General features: G+C 46.6%; 1 protein-coding gene across 4 annotated transcripts in view; it reads left to right on the forward strand.

Moving 5' to 3' along the window:
- The window catches only part of GPC3 (glypican 3), a 141,567-nt gene that overhangs the window by 101,979 nt on the left and 15,466 nt on the right, over positions 1 to 24,122 (forward strand). For 2 of the 4 annotated variants that reach the window (XM_068204717.1, XM_068204720.1), the window contains exons 7-8: positions 13,587 to 13,740; positions 16,077 to 16,181. In XM_068204717.1, the coding sequence (XP_068060818.1) occupies positions 13,587 to 13,740; positions 16,077 to 16,181 (259 nt within the window). Of the gene's footprint in view, positions 1 to 13,586; positions 13,741 to 16,076; positions 16,182 to 19,477; positions 19,788 to 24,122 lie in introns of those variants that run through there. The other 2 variants (XM_068204719.1, XM_068204718.1) reach the window with 2 other exon arrangements.

Here is a 24,122-nt window from a genome sequence, read left to right on the forward strand (position 1 = left end):
TTATTTTTACTTGGAGATTTTTGCTATGTGTAATTTGCTGATGACTTCACCTCTATTCCAGGATGCTCATACTGCTGGAAGTGTCTGTTCTTTCAGTGTTGTGTGTACAAATCGTGCTTGCTCTTTAGTTCGTGTCCTCTGAAACCTAATTTGGGTAAATGTACACACATTCACATGAGAAATTCTCATCAAACGTTTGCAGTTTGAAATGAGAGTGGGGTTTGTGCATTAGAATTAAACCCATGGGGATTGAAAGAAGTAGAGAAAACCTAACCCAGAGAAAAGGGGAAGGGAAAGTGCCCCAGAGTGTATTTTTTTGCTTTGAGCACCTATCAAGCTAAAAATAAATAAATGAATAAAACACAGTGCCTGAGCTGTGTGCTGTCTCAAGGCAGCCCTTTCTGGATGAGTCCCCCCTCAGTGCTGCCTATTCATCACATCAGACCATTTTTGTTTCACCCAAACGTGTGATTGTGGCTGATGCTATTTTTTGTGCATTGGTGGGTGAGATGCTTTATTATTGCCATATTGGAATTTTTCCCCCCCAGTTCTGTTAGATGTCTACCAAGTTTTGATTTGAGTTATTTTTGTTGTGTGCCCAGAGGCATGAACAGCCCATCCATAAATATTAGCATTGTTATCTCAGCTGGGAGGCTAAGGGTCACCTTCAGGAAAATGAGTTGGAATTGGTTCCTAACTTTTATTTCCCAGAGTGGATGGGGTCTGTTGCTAGCTAGAAGGGTTTCACTCATCCCTTGAGTGAAACTATATTGAAACTGAAAGGTTATTCAGTGTCAGCACAGGGTCTTGCTCAGATTTTTTGTGGCTTGGTAACATCCCCAGGCAGAAAGCTGTGTGCAGGGTGAGCCATTTCCTCTGGTCACTCCATTTTCCTCCGGCCACGGGGACGTTGGAATGGCTGACGGATGGGGATGAGCTTCAGGTTTTAACAGCTATGCATGGAGGTGGGAGGTGTGGTGTCACATGTCCCGTGTCCTGGGAGCCCTGCCACACTGGTGACCTCCTCTTGGTCATCCTCCTCCACGGAAGGCTCTGGAGAGAGGACCTGAGTGATGCTGGTGTAAGGATGCAGCAGGGATCTGTGCTACCAGATTGGCTGATGTGACACTCCTGGTCCTCCCTGCTGTCCCTGTCTGTCCTGAAGTGACTTTTATGTCCTTTGCAGTGCCTATGGGGCTCTGACACTGTTGCAGCAGATGCTTTACTTCATCCTTAATGCCATTACCTCTTTAAGCTTGTGCCCAGTTGCAATCTTTTTTATGCTTAGGTAAATCCTGATGTTTATCATAGTACTGTCTCGAGGAGGAAGAGGATAATTTTTTTAAGAAAAGGAAGGAAAAAACACACCAAAAATTAATAGTAAAATCCATAAAAGGAAACTTAGCTGAGGAAGATGTGTCTTTACAAAATTGAATGGCCTGGAAACATATTGTACATTTCCAGACACTCGAGTTAAGGGCTCATTTAGAATATTTCAGATATACTGGAGTTTGACAGTTCTTTGGTTTCCACATCAAACAATCTGTAATTTATTGCCCCATATAGGGACTGTGTTTTTATCATATTGCATATTTTCTAGCCAGAAATCTAACTACCATATAAGCTCTTGAAAAAATAAACCCTTTGGGGATGGGAATCCAAGCAATATGCTTTCACAGACCCTGAGAAACTCCCTTTGATTTATTTCCTTGCAAATAAGGGGAAGACACAATTTCTTGGAGTATTACAGCTGTTCCCCCAAGCAGGGTCTCGCTGCCTTTCTTCATGTGCTTGGTGTAAAGACCCAGTCCTGCAGCGAGCCCCATGTGAAAGAGCCTCACGTTGCTCCTGGAGGGGTTTGCAGGAGGATGAGAACAAAATTTAGAACTTTTACGAGGCAGTAAAACACACAGCTATACTTGGAAAGGAGAAAAAAAAAAAAAAAAGGCAGGAGGCCCAGAGGTGTGAATGACCGAAGACAAAATAGACCTGAAGTTCACAAAAAAAGCACGTCCTGGCATTTCCAGAGCCGTGTTTGAAGCTGGCTTGATCAACCAATATGTCCCATATTTGTTTGTAGGTTTAATGGGCTGTTTCCCGGCGGCCTGGCTGCTGGGAGAGGGCATGGTGGAGGTCACCCAGAAGTTAATTTGGAAAGAGGCCAAAAGGCCACAACTTGATTGAATCAAATGTAAACAAAATAGGCCTGGGAACGGTGTGATGCCCTTGTGCCTGAGTCCCCTGCAACCTCTTGGCTCAAAATACAGAGTGGTGGAGCACCGGGGACCAGTGAGGAGGGTCTGACCCCACCATGGGGAGACAAGCTCAGGGTGGCAAAGGGACCCGGACCCTGCTCAGGGCACACAGGGAAATGCAAAGTTTATTATGGGAGAGCCAGGGGAGCTGGGAACTTTGCAGGAATATATCTCCCCTTTTGATGGATTTGGTGAAAGTTTCCTCTGCCTGCTAGGCTCTCTGAGGTTTATTATTCCCACTGTATTTTAATTCCCCAATCAGATGAAGCTGCATAATAATTAGAAAAATGTGCAAACTGCCAGATTGTTAAATAATGCAAGGCACAACACTAATCACTTGAAAATACAATATTTAAATTGCACCAAAGCAAGTCACTTTTGACTCATTTTCCACCTTTAATAAGTTAGCATTACAGTGTCTGAAGTGCTGTATATATGCAATATAATCTATCAAGTCCTCAAAAGAAATGTTAATAAATACAATCATTACTTGGACATGCCTTTTGTTCATCATTATTAAACAGTTTGTAACAATTAAAATATTAAAACCACATGTTGTTGAAAAGCAACCAGACATTGCAATTATTTCTTACTAAGGCTATTAAATAAAATTACAGAAGATTTTAATTTTAATAATAAATGCATTTTAGAATGAATCAGTTAATTCTTCTTTAGTACACAAAATAATATATAGCTCCACCGAGTCTAGGCCTGGTATTTAAGTTCTAATTCCATTGTCCTTTTAGCTGTGCCTTGGCTCCCATTAACGCTGGGTAAATGCTCTCCCACCCTGTATGCAAGTGGTGCTGACAGGATTTTGCCAGGGCAGTTAAATCAGGGGAAGTGTGACCCTCGGTAATGAGAATGTAATTAAATCTGAAGGTATCTGACTGTCAGCTGACCTTTCAAGCCCAAACCCCTTCTTTCCCTCTTCAGGAAGAGCAACACCTGCCTGGACCCTACAGCAAACCTCCAGGTGTACCAGGATTGTTGAGGGAATGCTGTACCCACAGGTCACCCACACTGAGTCTTTTTAAACAGCCAGAGATTGTTTGTACGTGGTGTTTCATGCCTGTTTTCAAACAGAAGTGTATCCTTTATGTGAATGGTTTCAACTTTGCTCTGTGGCTTCAGCTCCAGCAGGGAGACAGGTGCTTCAGGTGTGTCCTGCAGGGACCATCCTACAACAATGCTGTGGAAATCAGCTGTGGAAAAAACCCAGACCAACACCTTTAAAGGAGATTAATTTGCTTTTGTGTCCAGAACATGCAGCTGATGCCCAGTGGTGCCTTAAAACAAACACCAGATATCCTGTACCAGAGCTGAAGTTTATCCTGTTGTGGAGGAAACAAAACTGAAGAAATCCTTGTACAGCAAAACCCGGTGCAAGTGGAGCTATTGTTAGCAGATTAACAGTTAATTACAGTAGTTGTGGGCCTGGTTAATTGTATCAGGTGTCACCTTGTGCTGTGACTCAGGCTGTAATTTAATCAGAGGATATCTGAGGTGGGTGTCCTCTCTGATGGACCCAGTAACAAAGGACACAGCTCTCTGGTGTTAGTGGGATGTTAGGTAGTTTTCTCATGTTTTTCTCCAAAATTTGACTTAACATCAAGGTTTATAAAATGTGGTCCAGACTGAGAGGGGACTGGGATTCAAAGAGTTAATCTTCATTGTTTGGAAGGTAACCTCTGGTCTTCTTGGCTGCAGAAGAAATCCAGTTGGTTTTGTTCCCAAGAAAAAGCCTTGATAACAATAATGTTACTTTTGATTTCAGTCTGAAGTGGTGTAAGACTGTTAGTGATGATGTTCTCGGGGGCAGGAGGAAAGGCAGCACTGTCAGACCTGCTGTGGGCACAGAGGGCCAGCTCTGACAGGAATTTCCTTCTCCAGCCCTGGGCTGTGCTGTGGGAATGTGGTGCCCAGCTGTGGCACGGTGTACAGGCAGTGTGGCACAAATGCCTGTGAGATTCCCACTCCACCCTGAGCTGCTTTGTGTGCTGGGCAGGTTGGAGCTGGGAATTTCCCCAGTGCAGTTCTGCCTCTTCACCCGAGCCCTGTGTCTGCAGGGGGAGGGAGGCACACTTGTGGCAGGTGTTTCCCCTGTGCTGGCAAACCCCATTCCCAGCCAGTGAGACCCTTTTGACCTGACTGCATTGGGGCAGGTGTAAATACCCCTCACTGCTCAGGAAGACTCTTGGTTAATGCTGTTGCTCACTAAACTTCTTAGCTTGGTTTTGACCTGTAACTGGCTGCAGAGACTTGGGTTTTATTTTCATGCTCATGCTGCCAAACTCCATGATGAGAGATGACCCTTGCAGCACTTCAAACTGTGAGCAAAGAGAAGTTTGGGTTGCAGCAAATTTTGCTGTTGCCTGTGGCCCCGCTCGGCTGTACTGCCAGGAGTGATATTTAAGAGAAGGAAATGTGCTTGGCTGAGGACATGTGTAAGAAGATGCTGCTGATGCAGCAGGGTCAGCAAGGAAGTGGGAGGCAGCTGGCAGCAGGTGGGTGTTCGAGCCATCAACAAATACCCCGATGGGCAGGAAGTTACCTTTTATTTTTGGCAGGACCCCTTGAATGCCTCCTGCCTATGGCTGGGAAAGGAGTTTGCTGACCTTTTCCTGCAGCACATAATCTAAAGCTGAGGGTGAGACTCACATAGGTGCATTTCAGGGCTTCCTTTGTGAGTGTTGCGTCTCACTGAGGGAGGGTATAAAGTCACCAGCTTTGAACTTAATTTAAGCCCTGAGTTGCTTCAGCTGTTCAGTTGGTGTCTGTACATCTGTGTGTGGGAGAACCACACCAGGCAGGGCTCCTCCTGCCTGCAGCTCCAGAGGCCTGAGCCTTGCTGTTGGCTACATTCAGCATCAGTGATGGCTTGCACCCCAGTGTGTCAGCACTGCCCATGCTGGAGCCTGGGTGGTTGTTTCCTTATCCTATTGGTAGACCCATCCTAGGTGCCAGTATTGACACTGGAAAAGTTGAGTCCCTGGAGTTTTGTTTTTTTTTTTTGGTTTTTTTTTTTTTTTTTTGTTTTTGTTTTTGCAAGCAGCACCCATGCTCTGAACACGAAGGAGAGCTGAGACCTTGCCTGGGAGCCAGTCCAGCCATCAGCTCTTAATTAGAGACCAGCTGCTTGATCCTTCCTAGCTAACAGGTTTGGGGGTGTTTGCCATGGAGCCCTCCTCCCCCTGCCTGATTGAAGTCTGCCGAAATCAACAGCTTGATAATTAACCCCACATTGGGGTCGTCTTCTCTGATGGGAGATAACTGGCTTTTAAGGCAGCTGTTCAGTTCCCTGTGAAGCTCTGTGGACCAGGGGACATCTATCAGAACTGCTTGTAGTTGCTTTTTGGTCTTCCAAAACCTTGAAGGGAAGTGAATGCACAAGTGAAGCTTGGAAAGAGCAGCCCCCAGCAGGGCAGGATGCAGTCAGGGTGACTCAAGCTGGCATTCTGGCAGAAACCTCTGTGCAACACAACACCGCGCACAAAAATACACAATTTGAGGAGTGCCTCTCCACTGGGAGCTTTTAGGGGAAAAGGAAAGCAGCTGGGACAGGGGTTTGTGTTGCAGAAGGAGAACAGGAATAAAATAAATCCTTCTGGCCCAGCTCTCAGCTTCCTACCTGGTGCCAAGGATGGGATGTTTGTCTCGCAGGCAGCCCTGTGGACGTCGCTGACAGCCGGAGAGCCGCCACGTGTGCCACAGCCTGAGCCAAGAGGAAATCTCCCAGCTGCTCCAACAGGCTGGGCTGGGCAGGAGGAGGCTGTGGGAACCCCTGGCTGCTGCACCCCCTGCCTGGGTCACCTGTACAGACCCTGATCCCTTCTGAACCATGGGGCTGTTATAGCAAATGGCTGGAGGCGGTGTGAGACCTGCACGTCCTTCTAGGTGCTCTTGCATCCAGGGCACTTTCCATCCAGGACATCCCTGCTCGGGTGTCTGAAGGATGTGATGGCAATGAGATGGTTGATGGCTCCACCTCTGCCTATTTTGTCTTGTTTCTTGTGCTTCTGTTTTGCTTGTTGTCTCATGTTTCATGGTGACGTGCACCTTGGCCCTTTCTGAGTGGTGTTTGGATAGAAGAGCGGAGTTCTGCTCCAACAGAACTAAACAAAATATGGAAAATATGGATAATAGCAGTGATGGGTCCTGGCCCATATCGGCTCCCACACCCCTCCTTCACTCAGCTGCCAGCGCCCTGAGGGGTGGCTGCTTGAGAGGTGGAGAAATTGCTCATTTCCAGTGACGCAGAGCAAGTGGAAAGGAGAGGGGAAGGCAGCTGGGGCTACTGGTAGGAGACTGAGACAGGGATATGATGCCAGAGGAAGAACAGTGTGTAAAGGGGACAAGATACACAGCCCTTGCAGGTAATAAGAAAGGGAGCATCTTTGCAAAACCTTTTCCACCACCCTTGACAGGTGTGGGTAGTTAATGTGCCTGATCAGCCTAGGCAAAGTGAAGAAGAGCTGGAAGGGGGTGTTTGCAGTAAATGGCTGCATTCCTATGGTGCTTCTAGGGAAGTGGTAGCTCATGGAATTCTTTCTGATCCTGAGAGGCATTGGTCCAGGCAGACTCCACCAAAGTGCTCAAGGCATCATCTACTGCCTGTTCCAACCATGTGTTTGATGATTGGTCTAATTATTGGGGTTTTGAGTTTGAGGGATGTCTGTGTTTGATGGGAGCAGATGTAGGAAGAGATGCTGAAGGGCCAGTGATAGTTAAGGCTTGGAAAGGCAAAATTGGAGAAAGGGCTATAGTAGCCCAAAGAGGAAAGCAGCATTTCTCCAGCATTGGCATTGATGTAGGACTTAGGGGATGAGCCAGAAGCAGACAGGGACTGCCCAGGACCCCATCAGGCTGGGCTGGACCCCTCTGCCCTGCTCAGCACCCACACTGTCCTGTTCCTTCCTACAGCTGCACAAAAACAAGCCATAAATAGCTGGGGTGGAAGGGGAAGGAACTGGATATAAGGTGAATGAGCTGATCGTAAAGCCTGAGTAATCTCTTTTTCACATGTGCCCAGTGATGAATGAGCATTTGTTCAGGCCAGGGAAGTGACACCTCCCCTGCCTTGGGGACTGCAGACAGGAGCTGGTCCCTGTGCCTGCCATGGTGCCAGCCAGGGCTTAACCTCCACAGGAGCATCCAGTCCTGGGCATCAGCCTGCCCTCACCAAACCAGAGCAATCCATAATGCCTTGGAAGCCCCTTCTGCTTCCAAAAGAGATTTACGGTCCAGTGCAGACTCGTATTGATTACTGCCAGCACTTAGGAGTCTTTATCTGTCTTCCTTTACCCATAGGGATGTTGCCAGTTTGGCTAGCTAATCTGGAATTAAGCTGATGATCCATAAAGTAGGGCCACCCTTTGGTCAATAATTCACTGCTGTCACCAGCTTCTTTGTGATGTCAGGAGAGTGACCAGGAAAACTGATTTACTGGCAGGCAAGAGCATTTCCTCTGGAGCCTCTGAAGACAGTAAAGTGGGTCCTGCTGTGCTGGTAAACCCCAAGTGATGCATGGTAGGGATTTTTCCTGTGCCAGGTATTTTGAGTGCTAGAATTAAAAACTAAAACATTTTTATGGCTCAGGAGCCACAATATAAACTCAGAGCTATGGTTCACAATTTTAGTCAGCCACCCTCATGGACTGGTGTGGAGCCACAAAGCAGGAGTGACCCAAGATCAGTGAGTGGGGAGGGAATTCCAGGGCCATCTCTTGCTCATGCTGCTCAGAGCAGGCAGGAGGTGCTGTCTGGGGCTTGTTCTGCTGAGTTCAGCTCCAGTAGCACAAACCCTGTGATGTCTCAAAAGAGGCAACACAGGGAAATGCAGGACTGGCCTTCAGAGCAGCTGAGAAAATGGCCATGTCCAACTCATCATTTTTCCAAGCACTGAAAATTACTTTTCCATCTCCAAAGTCTGCTTTCACTTTATTAACTTTTGATTAGTGATCATTGTTTGTTCTGTTGAGCTTGAAGGAGGAGTTGAATGGGGAGCAGGTTTCTTCCCTGCCATGTCTGTGCTACCAAGGTGCAGCCAACTGGAAGGATCGTAAGGAAACCACAATTCAGATGTTCTCCTCCCAAAATGGGTTCTTCTGTCCATGGGCCAGCACTGTGATCAGAAGAGCAGTGGTGTGCTGCTGGTGTGCACATGCTCATGTGTTCACTCTTGCTAGACAGAGGGAAATATCTGGTATTTACAGATATTTTTAAAGTTTCAAATATCCTTATTTTCAAATAGAGTTTGGTGCTTGGAGCCAGGGAACGCTGAGTTTTTCTGTAGTATGTGTTGCATTTTGCTGCTGCCCAGGAGGGGGAAGGCTCTCTGGAGATTGGAAAGAAGCAATGAAAAGATTGATGCTGTTGATGTTGCGCTGAGTTTGTGTTGGTGCACACTCCTGTGCCACCAAGGCACCTCTCCACAGAGTGGATAAACCTAAGGGAGTTGGGAAATTGAAATGTGGTGTGGAGGGCACCAGCAATCTCATGAGAGTTGGTTAAATAATAAAGTATTTTCTAATAAAAGATAATTTTTTCCATGCTATTTCCAGGGCTAATAAGCAGAGGAAGTGGAGAGAATAGATTCTGCTGTTGCATGCTTGTGTATGATCAGGCCACCAAATTCAAAACACATGAGTTTTGAAAAAGTCCACAACTTCAGCCATATAAAATGGGTTCCTTTCCCTGATTCTTGCCTGTGATCAGATAATGACCTTCGTAAGCAAAACAACCCCAGCTGTATTTCATAATGGGAATATACTTCTGTACATTGTAATGAGCTGTTAACAGGGAACAGTATCGTGTGAAAATCTGCACGTTTCCCATGATGCTGCCCTGATTCAAAAGCCACACATAAATTATTTGGTATTGCAGATTTCAAGGTCAGGATTGGCCACATAAGATCTAGTTTTTCACCCCCAAAACCCAATGTTTTTAGCAGGCTGGAATTTAAAATAGAAAAAGCTGATCCATGGGGAATCTCAGGAGTTGTGAGAAGTACCTTGGCACCTGTGTCAGGTACTTGAAAGTGTATGGCTGGGGTGGGTGACTGGAGTGATGAAAGGGAAAATAACACCTTTGCTCCTCCCAAACTCCTCCTTATGAGGCTCCTGAAGGAAGGCATCCTGAGCTTTGCAAGCAGTTGTGAGCTGGTGAAATTCACTGAGTTTTGGGAGGTTTCTAGCAGAGCCAGGAGCTGTTTTCACTGCTAGGATGAGTTCCCAGGGTTCCCTTCCTGATGCCAAGCAGCACATAGACACATGGCTGGGGCTCCACAGACATTTGTGCACTGAGGCACTTTTTCTGCTGGATGTGAATACTTGATTATTAAGCATATATTACGATTCTGATTATTATTTTAGCTGTAAGTTTAGTCTCCATCCTCTCCAGCTTTTTAGGTTTGATCGTGTTCCAGAGGCTTACTAAAAACATGCAAAGAATTTCAGCGAAACTCTCTGGAACACTTTTTGTTAAATTCTTTCAGTCATGCAATCTAAATTAAATGACAGCTCTGTCCACTAAAAGATTACAAATATCAATCAGACTTCTCCCCTAAACTCATGAAGGAATTAAATGTTTTTCTAAAAGTCTTCTATTCCCCTTAATAATCTCTTTGGCTGTTCTCTTTACTTTACATATTTTTTAAGCGTGTTGAAAGGGATGATTTCTGACCTAAAGGAGCACAGTGCTTGTAGCTTGCTGACAGTATTTAATCTGAATTTGTGGGCACAATTTTGGGTATTGCTCAAATTGATATTTGCAATACTGCGGGCTTATTTCCAAAAGGAGAAAACAGCTATTAAACTGCAGTCCAAGAAACATGATGCTGAGCTCTTGTCAGAGATGGGAGATTCATGATAAAAAAGTATGTTGCAGCTCCAACTGTTTATGTTAAAATTGGAAAAATAGGACCAGGTGGGCTCAGTAGGCTGGTGGGATGGGGAGCTCGGAGTAAAGTGGTTGTAAAGAATGAGGAGTTAAAAAGATTTCAGCATACGGTGGCCTGTCCAAGACAAGCTGAGTCATTACCCTGCGTCGCTGCGTCTGTTTTTGTCTGGTCACTGTACAGTTGTGAGCAATTGTGTAAATCACGCTGGGGTGCCCTGGGGAGCTTTCTTAGCAGGAAGGCTCGGCACACCGTTCCCGTCTGCCTTGTGTTTTAAGCTGCAGGGAGACCAGACCACAAGACAAGCCAAACAACAAAGATGTACATGGGAACCAGATGTGACTGCCCAGTGTCCCTTGGAGTCCCTCCTGCCCATGCCCTGGCACTGCCCACCCTGCCCATCCAGAGGCTCATCGTTTGAAAGGGGTGAGGTTGGAAATAAAACTGGTGGACACCTGATCCGTTAGTGAGGAGCAGAGGGAGTTTCTTGCCATGGTGCTTGTGTGGATCGGGGAGGAAAGCCCCCAGCCCCCTCGGAGGTGTGGGGATGTGTGTGCCCGGCCTCCCACAAAGAGTGCTCCAGTTTACATCAGCTATATTACAGTGTATTTTTGCCATTATGGTGTAACAGAGAAGAGCAGATATGACAGTAAACTCTTACAGCTGGGTGAGTTGTGATTAAATTAAAGCTATCTCGCTGTTACATACTACTTTAGTGATCACCAGACTGTGTATTTTCCTGCCTCTTACCATGTGCTTTAAACCACAGGACATGAATAAACTGTAATGTTAGGGTACAGTCAGCTCTGCTTGCTATTTAAGGATGGGGAATCTATGTTCAGTACACCAAATATAATTTCATAAAGCATGCAAACCATCAGGGAGGTTGTGGAATGGTTGATGAATGGGACTAGGGCTGCTGCTCTGGATGAAGATGAGACATCCAGCAGCATTCCTGGGTCTGGATATACCATTGGAGTGGAGTGGGATTCCCACCCCATGCCTGGTCTCCTGCTAGCTCTTCCAGTAGGTTTTGTGTCATGGGCTCTATTTCTCCCACAGGCAGCAGCAAAATTTAATTGAACCTCTCTATAGTTATCAGCAGCTGGGGAGGGCGTGCCTGAGGATGGAGCTTTTCTCCTGGCAAAGGAAAGAGCAGTGTGGCAAAGGGATGTCACGTTCCCTTGATCCAGAGTTGGGGCCCACGTGATGTTTCTCAGAAAGTTCCTGTTTTATTGTGGCTACAAAGGCATAGAAATTAAGCTGCTAATTTATGGCATGCCAAGGAAAAAAGTAGTACTACAAGAAATGCTCAGTTATTTTAATGGTTGAAAACACACAATTGAAAAATCCTGATTTTCCCTTGCCTCCCACTGAGCTTATTAAATCTGAAAATATCCCAAAGCTTCATTCTCTCTGCCAGAAAGTTCCTCTGCTCTTTTGGGTAAGTCATGAACGTTGTGCTGCCTGGGCTGCGCGGTGGGGTCCCGTCTGGCTTGCTCTGGTCCTGGGATGCAGAGGAGCGAGGATCCCACAGGGGCAGTGAGGATCCCTCGGGGCAGTGAGGATCCCTCGGGGCAGCGAGGATCCCACAGGGCAGCGAGGATCCCTCGGGGCAGTGAGGATCCCTCGGGGCAGTGAGGACCCTGCTGCTGAACAGTCACGGCCCCTTCCAGCCCAATGGGTTTGGGTTTTGGCAGTGGTGCACTGGTTTGAGCTGGTGTGTGCAGGTTAGCTCCTGTGCACGGCAGACCCTCGTTCCACCCCAGCTTAGGACTGCTGTTAGCTGGGGGCTTTGTTTGGAGGAGCAAAGTGCAGGTGATGCTGTAAAGGCTTGGCTGGTTGGCATGTCTGGTTCCTGGGTGAGATCTTCCTGCGCTACCCCCAGCACTGCACTTGCCTTTTTGTTTGTTGTTTTTTTGTGGTTGCACCATATTCTGGGAGAAGCCAGCAAATGTCTAAACAAAGAAAAATTCCTGAAAAGTGAACTTAACCAACCTGAGCCAAAGCGTGTTGGAGGCCATGAAAGCACATCCCCTGAGTTTTGAGATGAGCTGCATTTTGCTGCCTGCCGTGGATGTGGGACTCAGCCAGCATGGTTCTCACACCAGGCAGACTTTGGCACATGCCAGGGAGAGCTCTGCTGCAGCTGGGGAACCCAAAGGGGTCTCACATGGAGCCATTTGTTTTTCATTACGTTATGCTCCTCTAATATAAACACTAAGGTATGTGGACATTGCTGTGGACAGGGCGAGCCAGATGCCAAAGGCATTCCTCCAAGGCTGTATAAACTTCAGGAGATAAATATTTTAAAAACTGTTTTCTAAGGCTAGCATAATAGTTTAAAAATATAACCTAGATTCCAGATATTAAAAAATGCCTTGCAAGGCATGCATATTGCTGCAAGGGATGGAACTAACCAAACCCCTGAAGCATGTGGAAAGCTCCCATTTTGTAATATCTTCTCTGTTACTATATCCTTTTCTTTCTTTTTTTTTTTCCCTTAGCGCTGAGATTAAATTCAAGAAGCTTTTAACAGCAGAGTGGCAGTGATAGAAATTTTCAGCATATATTAACTAGCTGACTCACACTTTTTCAAAGGGGATCTGGGTTTATGATGGAGTAGCTGTCTGCTTTCAGCAACAGCAAAATCAGGAAAGTCGGCGAAGAGAGGAAGCTGATAGTTTATAATGTGTCTAATCCCTCTGTGTGCTGAGATGGGAGTGTGGGGAGCTCCCACCCATGTTTGGAAAGTGGTCCTGACCCCGTGCTCAGGGGAGGCATTCAAGTCCCTGTCTCAGGGATCTGCAAACTCTCACTGTTACTTAGGACCCAGCTTTAAAACATCCTTTAAAAGATGCTTTCATTGTGTCACTTGGCTACCCCAAAAACTTTCATTAGCATCCTCTGTGCTTCAAGAGTGAGAAATGAGATTTTTAGGTTATGTTTGTGGGGTCTGTACAGACCTGAGAGATCTGCCATTTCCTTTCATGTGTTTCATCTAAAATGGGAGAGAGAGTCCCTGAAAGTAGTGACATTGCCTGAACAGAGGCTCCTCTTGCTACTGCTTTTTCCCCTGTCTGGCCTACCTTTGGACATGTGTTTTGTAGCTGACCCCGGAGCTTTGGTGACACTGGGGTCTTGCAGGGCTCATGTGATTCTCGCTGGGCAGAAGCTGAAGGGCAGAATGACTCAATGTGGTTTTGCCTCCTCCTTTTGTTTCTTCCGCTGAAGTTTTTTATGCAGCTTTGTCCATGAATGAACCTGAGCTCCTCAGTGCTTTGGCACAAGGAGTGTGCTGGGGTCTTGTCCCACTCTCCTGGCTCCACTGAATGTTGTCCCACCCGTGTCACCCGCTCCCGCAGCGAGTGAGGATGAAGCAGCAGGAGGGTGGAGGGAAGCAGCTGAGTGACTGTGGCCCCTCTTGTCTTTCAGCTGCTCAGAGGGATGACTTTGCCCCGTCGAAAAGCTCCAGGTAAAGCCGCAGAGGAGGAGGAGGAGAGCGGAGACTGCGACGATGAAGATGAGTGCGGCGGAGGCTCTGGGGACGGAGAGCTGCGAGTGAGGAACCAGCTCCGGTTCTTAGCAGGTGATGGGATGTGGTACTGCAACAGCTGCCCCTCTGTGGGGTATAGGTTTAGGTGATGGTGTGGGGAGCTGCTCCCTGCTCAGGTGGACTCGCTGCAGGCACCCCCCGTGCCCAGCCCAGAGCTGCAGACACCCAGAATTGTGCTGGCTGGCCGTGGTGCCGGTTGAGGCAGCAGCTGGAGAAATGCCTCTGCTTTTCCAGGCTGGTTCTGTAGGGGTGTATTGAGTGCAGCCCATTGGAGAGGATTTGAGGCAAGTTGAAAATCTGATGTAGGTCCCAGGGTCACCCTCTTCTCTCCTTCCCACTGTTGCCTGCAATCTTGAGATTTGAGATGAGTTTCTCGTCTTCCTGGTGGGCACCAGAAAGTCAGGAAGGCTTGTTTGACTGCAGCAAATGATGGTTATTTCTGATGTAGGGTTTAGAAACCCCCAATGATTTTTTGCAAATACCTCAGGCTCATTTTGCAGAACTCATTTAGGTACTTGGGAGCCTAAAAATTGCTTTGCTTGCCAGTGTGAGTCATGTCCTTGGTTGCTCTGAAAACAGCCCTGAGGCACTCCTGATGTTATTAATGAAGCAGCCCCTGGTCACCCCTTGGGAGGAGAAAGCAAAGGACCAGTTGTGACTTGGGCGGTCACACGTGCTGCTGGTGTGGGCCTTCTCCTAGGCCCACTGACCACTCTGTGGAGCTCAGCAGCATCCCTGGTTTGCTTGTGTAAGCTGTTGGAGGCTGTGTCCAGCAAGGATGAGCAGTGCTGGATGTTGCTCTGTGGGCTGGAGGCTTGGCCCAGTTGATGCTGGTTCCAGTGCTACACGGTGCTCTTCGAGAGACCAGACAACTGAACCTGGATAAAATCAGCTTTGCAGCTTTGAAGTTTAAAAGGCAAATTTGGGCTCCTAAACGAAGCACAGATGTTTATAAATTCCCTCCCATTGGTCTGGGATAATTAAAATACCCTTAATGAAGTGAGAGCTGAAATATTAAATGCCAGTCTCATATCAAAGATTATTGACACATTATGTAAAATGCATAAAATACATATATTCAGATACTAAGTAAGGGAAAGAAAAGACTTTTCAAGTCCTCCACTCCAAGTCTGAAAGAGAAACATAGAATTTTGAGAGGGATAAAACACACTTAATTTCATCCAAGAACTAAATAACAAAGTTTATGTTAAAGAAATGCAGGTGATTCACAGTGTCCTGCGCTGAGAGCAGAGATACGTGTTTCATTTTCCGTGATCTTTGTGTCACACCTTGATGTTATTTTTAATGTGTTTCTAATTTCCTCTTAAAGCCTTCCCCACGCTATCATCAGTGATCTCTGAAGTCAGATATATGATCCTTTCTGCCTTATTGTACCTCTCTGGGCTAGTTTAATCACTGTATTGATCTCCCTGGTAACTTGCCCCCTTGTCACTGTGGTACAGGAACATGCAGCAGGAAAGGGGGATTTGTCCTGCTCTGCTGGAGGGTGTTTGCTGCTGCCTTTGCTATGGGATGGGTAAATATTAACTTTACAGCAGTTGTGGCTCTGGGGCATGGGGTTCCTGGCAGGTAAAATCTTTCAGGTTGCTGAGAGTGTGGAGTTTGTCCAACAGGGTTTTAAGGCGCTGACTGAGCTCAGAGAGCATGAGCTGTGCTGTCAGGGAGACTTTCTTCCTTGCTTGCTCATGCCTTGTGCTCTTTTTTTCTGTTTTGCTTTAGAGCAGAGAGGTGAAGCTGATATGACAGTGACAGAATCCTGTTTGGTTGGTATTGGATATAAACTGTGACTCTGTTCAAGTTTTATGTTGGAAACCAGCCCAGGAAAAGTTGCTGATGGTGTGGAAATACTCACTTTCAACATTTTTGAGAATGATATTTCTTTTTACTTTGAAAGGGTATTTTTCAATTAATTTTTTCCATCATATCACATGTACATAGCAAGAAATAAAAGGGACCAGAAACCGTTCCACATTCCCCCCTCAACTTCCACAAATTCTAAATTTTAGGGTAGCATGCCGATTTGAAATGATGCCAGGCTTTGAAATCTGGAAATAGTTTATAAAATGAGCTTTTACATTTAATGTGGCTTTATCTCTCTCCTTCCCAAGGTGGTTACCCTGTAATAGAGGCAGAAGGGACTGGGAGTGGCTGGGGTTGTGTTACTGAGCCCCTGGTTTCATCCCCTGCTGGATGCTCTGCAGTGTTAAGGCAGGAACATGGATGGCAGGCTGTGTTGCACTGCAGTGGTCAAACCCAAACCCTCAGCTGAGCATGTTTGAGTCCTTCTGCTGACCCTTGGGGTCTGCAGTCAGGGGGCACCGTTTGGGGCTTTTCCCTCCTTTTCTCAGGTGCTTTGATCAGCTTGAGGAAATTGGCAGTGGGGAACTCCTCCCTTCCAAAGGGTTTCCCAAGCCTTGCAGATGGACTTGGTGATGCCTTGAGGAGGAGGAGAGGTGAGTGTCTTGGGCTGGCACCAATTTTGGCTGTTGGTTGAGTGAAAACATTGGCAGAGTTTGCCACCTCTGAGGTCTTTGCATCTCTCTGAGGCAGTGGGATTTTCTCCTGCTCCCCGGCGTGGGTGCCACTGGTCCTGCCAGCTACCTGCAAACATCTGCTGAGCACTGGCATCACCAAGATGTCCCCTCAGAAGGTCTTGAAAATAAGGAGATAAAAAAAGAGCAAAAGAGGGGGAAAAAAAAGTCAGTCTAAAATACAGACTAGTTTTGATTTATCGCCTGTTGTATAAAATGTAACCTTTGTTTCCTATTTATAATGAGCCTGTAGTAACTGGACAGTCAACCTAAACTTTAATGATTTAAACATACTTGTAAACTGTCAAGTCAAAAGTTTGTGAGTGACTATAAACATATGTTGGTGAGCCCTATATGCTAATAAATTCATTATTATGTTGCCCCAGTGGGAAACATGGAGATGGCAGGCTTTTTTTCATGATAGGTCTTTTATTGTTTGTCACATCTGCAACACATTAAGGGTTTTGAAGGCAGATGATGTTTACAATAAGGGGGAGGGCTGAAAACCTCCCAGCTCTGAGAAGAGTGCATCCTGTTTGTCAATGGAGTACCCATGGAGCCGGCACCCTGGCCATGCAGCTCTAAAAATAGAGCTCTGTACGTACACACACATATATTTGTGCCACTCCAATGGCAAAGCCTGTCTGCAAATGAATTATAGTATTTCCCCCCAAGTTATGAGTCAGTGCAAATGTCTTCCAGGCTGTGTGATGCAGACATGTGCTCACAGCCTGCTGGGATCAGCTATCCTGCACCAACCAGGCACCCAAAGGAAAAACAGCCCAGGGTGGCTGGTGCTTTGCTGATGCTCCAGCCAGCCACCCATTAATTAGCTCACCTCGGGTGTGCTCACTCCAGATGCCACTTGGAACCAGAGAGGTCGTTTCCAGGGAGCTTGAAATTAAAATATGGATGCTGGGCAGGCTCCTGTCTGTGCTAGGTGTGGGCTTTATTAAATGCTGGGGGAGAGGAGGTGCAGGCGTTTCAGGGCTTTGCAAAGATGGTTTGGTCCAGCTCACCTGTGCCCCTGGACTTCTCACAAGCTTTGCTGGGAGGAAAATACCTGTTTTAGTAGCTGAAACACCCAGACAACATTCTGAACAATCCAGCAACTTGGGGAAGGGGTTGGGAGTTTGAGGGGAAGATTTATTCTTCCAAAATATCTGTGTTAGGCAGCAACAAAAGTTGTCTTGGGAACAGATGGATTTGGCAGAATTAAGTAGAAATAGTTTGTCCTGGGAAGGGAAGTTGGCCTCATCCCATGAGATATGTAAGGATAGATGTGTGCAATAAAAATGTATAAAGATGACTCTGGAAGTTTGTGTGTGTAAAACAGCTCCCCTGCCTGGCTGCTCCTGCTGCAATAACCTGCAGTTAGTTTTGCTCTCAGCTGTCCCTTGGCTATTTCTAAGCTCCCAAGGAAGCCCCACGTTTTCCTGCACCCTGCCCATTTGCTGCCAGACCCTTTGTGGGTTTCCAGCAATTCATGCCATACCTAGGTGCTTTTTGAAGAATCAGCAGTCTGCCCCTTGACCTACCCAGATCTGTAACTCTTTAGTGACTTCTGGTTTGCTTTGCCACTGATTTATCCTCTTGGCAGAGATTTTTTCTGAGTGCTCTCATCATCAAATTGCAGACTTGATTATTGCCTCTGGGCTGGCCAAGTGGGGTGTTTTCCCAGGTGGAAAGGCTGTTTGTTGGTAGCCCCTTTTTCCATGTTACAAAGGTGTAGTTGCTTCCAAGTGGGAATTTGGGATGCGTGTCACAGGGCAGGGGATGTCTCCGTATGTGTGTGGTGGCTGTGCCCTGTGTGGGCACACAGTGGGACCCCTGTGTTCTCTGTCTTGGACCACGTTTTTGGAAGCTGCTCTGAAACCCTGTGAGTTGCAACTTTCATCCTGTTCTGCTTTCAAACAGCTCCCAATGCCCAGAAAAGCATTCCATGTCTTAGAGTGCTGTAGATGGTCCTACAGCTCAGCCTTTGGTGACCTTCCTCCCCTCCCCCTGTCCTCTCCTGGGTTTATTTCAGGAAGGTTCCATCAATCCAAGCTCCCTCCCTGAGGCTGCTCATTTTGGGGGTCTAGCAGGTACCAGGGGGTTTCCCTGTCAAGGTGAATGGCAGAGGGGGAGGCCAGACAAGGTCACTTTGGGTGCTGCCCTCCTGGTTTCTGCTGCTCATTTCTGTGGGAAAAGTTCCTAAGAAACGAGCATTTGTGCTGGAAAAGGGGATGCTCCCAACCTGGGAATAGCAATCAGAGTCTGCCGAGGCTCACTCCGTGTGTGTGCTGGGAGACAGATGAACACCAGTTAAAATATTTACAAGATCATGCATTCCCACCCCTTATGGGAATAAAGAGCAGTGATCCCTGCTCTGCAGTGCCTCCAGGGTGCCCCTATCCCAGCACCTGTATCTGCTGATGCTGCTCTGCTCCATTTACTGCTGGGTCTCGGGCTGTTCATCCCTCTGCTGATACAGGTGTTCTCAAATACCCGAATGACTTCTAAAATACTCCTTCCACAGGTGGGAGATATCCTCATCTGTGTGGGCTTTGCTGACAGTGCAGGGCCACGTGGCTGTTGTCCCATCCTGATGAACAGCCTGCAGGCTTGGATGGTCCTGCTGACAAATATCACGTGTGCAGTACCAATATTTCCTGTGCGTGGCTCTGCTCAGCCTCCAGCAGGGCTGGCCTGTCCTTGGCTCAGGCACTGGGTGAGGTGGCTTGGATTGACACAGCATCCTTCCCATGGGGTTTTCTATCTGCTGAAAGCTTTAGGGCTTCTAGCTATCATTTTAGTAGCAGAAAATTACTCTTATTTTTTACTTTTTTTTTCCTCTCCAAGGAGAGTGCTGTTGAATGCTTGACTGAAGCAAGGATAGCAGAAACATGCTGTTTTACAAGACACTCATCCTGTCCCAGGGTGAAAAGATGACAAGGCCAAATGTCACATTTTCCTGATGGAAGAGCTGGAATTGTACTGACTAAAACCGTGCAGTAGTCTGATTATTGCTTTTCTATTTCAAATGTTTGTGTTTATTGAGTTTTTCTTTTAATGAGGGTCTGGTTTAAAGTCAAGAATTCATCATCATTGTCTAAATAAAAGCTAAAAGATGGAGATGGAGTCACATGTAGCAGTTGACTGACCCTCTAATTGGGTGGCAAGTTCATTAATTTACTTCTGACGTCAGCAAAAAAATGATTTTTTTTTATTGACAGACTGAGAAAATTATTGGTGGTGTTTGGAGAAGGACTTGCTCATAGCATCCTTCAGCTGGCTGTGCTGCTGTGACTCTTGCAGGCCTCACACTGTACACAGTGTGTGCATTTGGAAGGGGTCTTGTGATCTCTGTGCCCTGAGTTCCTCCAAAGAAACACTAATTCCATAACTAAAGAAGTAGGATGTCATCTATCAGAATTTGTGCTTTGATAAAAACTACATATATGCAAAAAACATCTATGGAAGCAGCAAGTAAATCCACTGGACATACTAATCCCATGGTTCTATCTTTTTTGTTTGTTTCAATTTCACTCCATTTTTAAAATGTTTGTTTTTTTTTTTTTTAACTGTTTCAGTGTTGTGCTTACAGATCCAAGTCCCTCTGAGCAATTTGTATGTGGTATTTCTAGGACTTCCTCTGCCTCAGTCCATTCTGACCCAAAGCAAAGAATGATGTACCATTTTTTAAAAAGCTGAATCAGCGGAGGGGATATTCATAAATCACATGATGCATCACATTCCCAGTGTGAGCTGGTCTAAATCCTTCTTTTGGAAGGTCTGGCTGGGCTCAGTGTGGGGTGACTGGGTGAGGCTGAAGGGCTGGAAACATACAAAAGGTCAGATGAGATGGTGCCGCTGCTATAACACACAAAAATGTGCCAAGGTCTTTGGGAATCTGGGACTGCTCATCACTCCCAGATGTTTATAATGCCAGTCTGCTGGCAAAAGGCTCACCCTCTAGTTAGCCTGCAAGTTTGAATAACAGTTTGTACTATGCCAGGGTGTCTAAGGAGATACTTTTCAACAGTGTAATTTGGGAGCTAATGTTTCTTTAAATTGTTACTGAGTGCAGCATCTTACATGACTGAACACCTCAAAACAATTTCAAGTATGCAAAAATGTGCCCAGTTGCAATAATGATGGCCATATTTATCCTTAAAGGGTGATGAATCTGTTTTTTGTGGCTGAAAAGACATGAATTCTGATGAAGTTGGGAAACACAATTCCTGACTTGGATACAGCCTTGCTTTTTTTTTTTTTTTTTTTTTTTTTTTTCCCTGTTTTTCCTTGTGGAGAGGCAAAATAATTTAACTGGTTTTCTTTTTAAGGGACAACAATAAAGGTATATTTCAGACAGAAGCAGATCAGGTGCTACTTGCTAAAGGCCCAACAAGATAACCTTACACTGATAGTCAGGGCACTTGTATCTGCACATTTTGTTGTACAAAGAGAGGTTTGTCTGCGAGCCTGATAACAATATAACATGTTGATTGACTTTTCACATAGGAGAGGGTGTCCCTTTCATGAGTGGCTTGGCTTTTACTAATGCCTTACTGCAGGTAAGCTGATAAGAGAGATTATGGGGATGTAATAAATGAGGCTGTTGGGCACAGCCCTGCTGAGAGTTGTGGGAGAGGGCTCTGGCCCTGGAGTGTGTCCCAGCTGTCCTGGCTGGTGTGTGTGCCCAGCACTTGTGTCAGTGTGCCAGCACTGAGCTGTCAAACATCACAGGATGTCCTGTGGGCACAGGGCTGGGCCATCCCTCTCCTGCCCCGTGCCTGCTGCAGCTCCTGTTCCCAGAAAATGTGCTCAAGGCCAGCTTGGATGGGGGTCTGAGCAGCCTGCTCCAGTGGAAGGTCCCTGTCCATGGCAAGTGTGGTGGAACTAGATCATCTTTAAGGTCCCTTTCAATGACAAAAGGAGACAAGCTCACAGAATCAAGGTCCATCAAGGACTATGAAACACGTCTGCCCAAAAGGTGTCTTGGGCAAGTACAGCTGTGTCAATGAATGTTGGGCCAGGTGGCCCTGTCTCACTGAAAGTGCATAGGAGGAGGCCCTGGTCTCTCAGCTGTGGCTGCTGCTCTGCTGTCCATCCTCTTGTCCTGAAAGTGTCCAGGAGAACAGATGGTATGTCAGGTGGATCATGGAAACCCTCACTTTGGGTACAAACCCTCATTTTGGATGCAACTTTCAGAGCACTTTTTGAGCCCTGTGTGGAAGAAGATGGGGAATGCTCAAATTCTCCAGGCTGCCTTAAAAAGCCTGACCTCTGGGTTCCCCTCTTCAAATTTGAACAAATGTGTTTGTTCAAATGCGTCCCCCTCTTCGAATTTGAACAGATGTGTTTGTTTTTGTGCAGGTGGTTATTGTGGCAATGACCTGGCAGTGCGAGTTGCAGCATTGCATTGTGGCAGCAGCCAGGAGCTCTGGGGAGCTGGTGTTTGCTTAGATGTGGTTGAGTGAGACTCTGCATGGCAGTATCTCCCTGCCTGGATCCAACAAGTCCCTGCATGCTGCAGACAGCAGCACTGCGTTTTGAAAATTAGTTTTTACATCTTTCCATAAATATAAATGTATCTGTGTCTACATAAATGTGTCTATGAAATAATCAAGCCTGATGAAATGAAGCTCTGAGTTAAATATCTGGAAAATGTTGGGATCTGGATGTAACCCGGATGGAGGAAGAGGCATTACTTGAGATGAGGTTTTCAAGATTAAATCAGTGGACAGCCCATGCTGGACTTGTGCACAGACCTGACCACAGAGCCTGTTGCTGGTTGCTGTTGGTCTCCAGAAGAAAGAAGCACAGACCTGCCCAGAAAGCAGCCTCTTTTTTAGTTCTTGCCAAAAAGGTATTGGAAAGGGGAAGAAGGATGCTTCTCCAGAGAAACCTCCTAGGATCCTGGTGTTTTAATCCTCATTTCTTTTTCTCTTCTCACCCCTTGCTTTGCAAGTGAAAATAGTACAAATTTGGGTCTGGCCTGCAAATCACTCATCAGTCGGTGCATTACCAGGACAGGATCAATTACTGAGTCAACACTGCTCCGTGTGCTCCAGAAACAGGGGATCCATCATCTGTCAGGCAGGAGCTCTCCTCGGCTGTTGTGCATTAGCCCTGAGCTGTGCACACACATCTGCTGGGGCTGACACCAGCAGTAACATGAACTGAACCAGGTGTGTTTGCCTGAGCACAGGCTCCCCTGATTCCCAGGTGTATCTGCAGCAGATCCCTGACCCCTCGTGCTGGGATGGATGAGCTGTGAGCCAGAGGAGGGGTGTCCTCCTTCCCACGGCATGCCTGCCACCTTCTGTGCTCTGCCTTCTCCCTGCATTCCTGCCCTGGGGCTCTCACAGCTCCAAGGAGGACCCAGATGGGTTTCTTCCCCAGGAACAAATTTCAGGAAACCAAGTGGTTCTGGAGTCTGCAGGATTTGCCAGCTTTTCTGGGGCAAAAGTGCCCTGGCTTCAAAATTTAATCTCCTCTCATGTTGCTTTTAGGGCAAGCCAGAAACTTTCTAATGGGAGACTTTGTGTTGCAAACTGCCTCTGCTGGAACTGGGAGGCAGTGAAGTGTGTTAGAGTTTTGGATGGGATTTTCTTGTTTTGGAATAAACTGAAACATCTTCCTCTGCTCTTGTAGCAGGGAAGTGAATCAGCGGCAGCCTGAAGCACAAGGTAATGCTGTCTGCTTTCACTCCACAGCAGCTTCTTGTCTAAAAGTCTGCTTGAAATTACATTTTTAATTATACAACAGGGAAAAAAAAACCCAAAAACAAATTAATTGATTGGACTTTGTTGGAATGGTATGTCAACTTGCCTTTAATTTTTTTAAAAAAAATTTAAACAACAAAAATTTGGACACGTTTTGCTTTTGTTCTGCTTTGGAGCAGTAGCACATTCCCCCTCTTTTATGGGAATGGAAATCTGGCATGTTGACCAGCTTCTGTTGTTTCAGAAAGTGTCTTCAGTGATATTTGGGGCTCTCAATGACATCTTGCTCCCTGTTCCCGTGGGACCTGGGATGATGCTCTGCCCTTCCCTCCTGTAGGAGGCTGGGCCTGTGCCCAGCACAGAGCTTGAATACAAACCCAGCAGCACCTTCCCTTTCCCACCTTCCTTCCTTGGAGGGCCCTTTCTGTGTATCCCATCTCCAAGCAGGTGGGAGCTGGTGCCTTGGGGCTGACTCTTTGCTGAGTGCTGAGGGACCCTGTGCACCACTGAGTGCCCACGGTGCTGCTGCATCCCTTGGTGGTTCTGTGATGTGTAGGGATGGATGTTTTGCAGTGGCAGGTACTGCTGGCTGCTGAGCATCAGGTTTGGCAGCTGGACAGATTGCCAGGGCATCTGTCACTGCTTCAGTCCAGTGCAGAGGTCCCAGCAGGATTTCTAAAATGTAAATTACAACTGCAATGTGAGACACATCCTTTTGCTTTACTGTTTTTTTCCTCCCTCCTTCCTGTTAGAATTCAGTATCTCGAGTCTGAAAAATTGCTGGACTCTAAGCTATTTTGCTTCTGTCTCATGGATACTGGAGACACTTCCTGCACGGGGAGGCAGACATCTGCTCCAGCCTGTTTTTGGAGTTTTTTGTGTCAGACAGCCTGCAGTTGGCAGGTGGGAGCTGGTGGTTATTATCAGAATCTGAGTAATATCCTCTGTCTCCTTGATATCTCTCTGCCGGCTGCTCTGCAGCTTTGGTATGTTTGCTTGTCCTCTTCTGGTTCTCTGTAGATCATTCCAGTAAAAACTAAATTAAAAAAATAGGTTGTGTGCTCCCCAAAGTCATCACAGAACACAGCCTGCAGTATCTCCTCTCTTGTCCACTTAAATCACTGCAAAAGCATCTGCAGAGAATGTGAAA

This window comes from Anomalospiza imberbis, chromosome 14, assembly GCF_031753505.1.
Source record: "Anomalospiza imberbis isolate Cuckoo-Finch-1a 21T00152 chromosome 14, ASM3175350v1, whole genome shotgun sequence".
NCBI classification, from domain to species: domain Eukaryota; kingdom Metazoa; phylum Chordata; class Aves; order Passeriformes; family Viduidae; genus Anomalospiza; species Anomalospiza imberbis.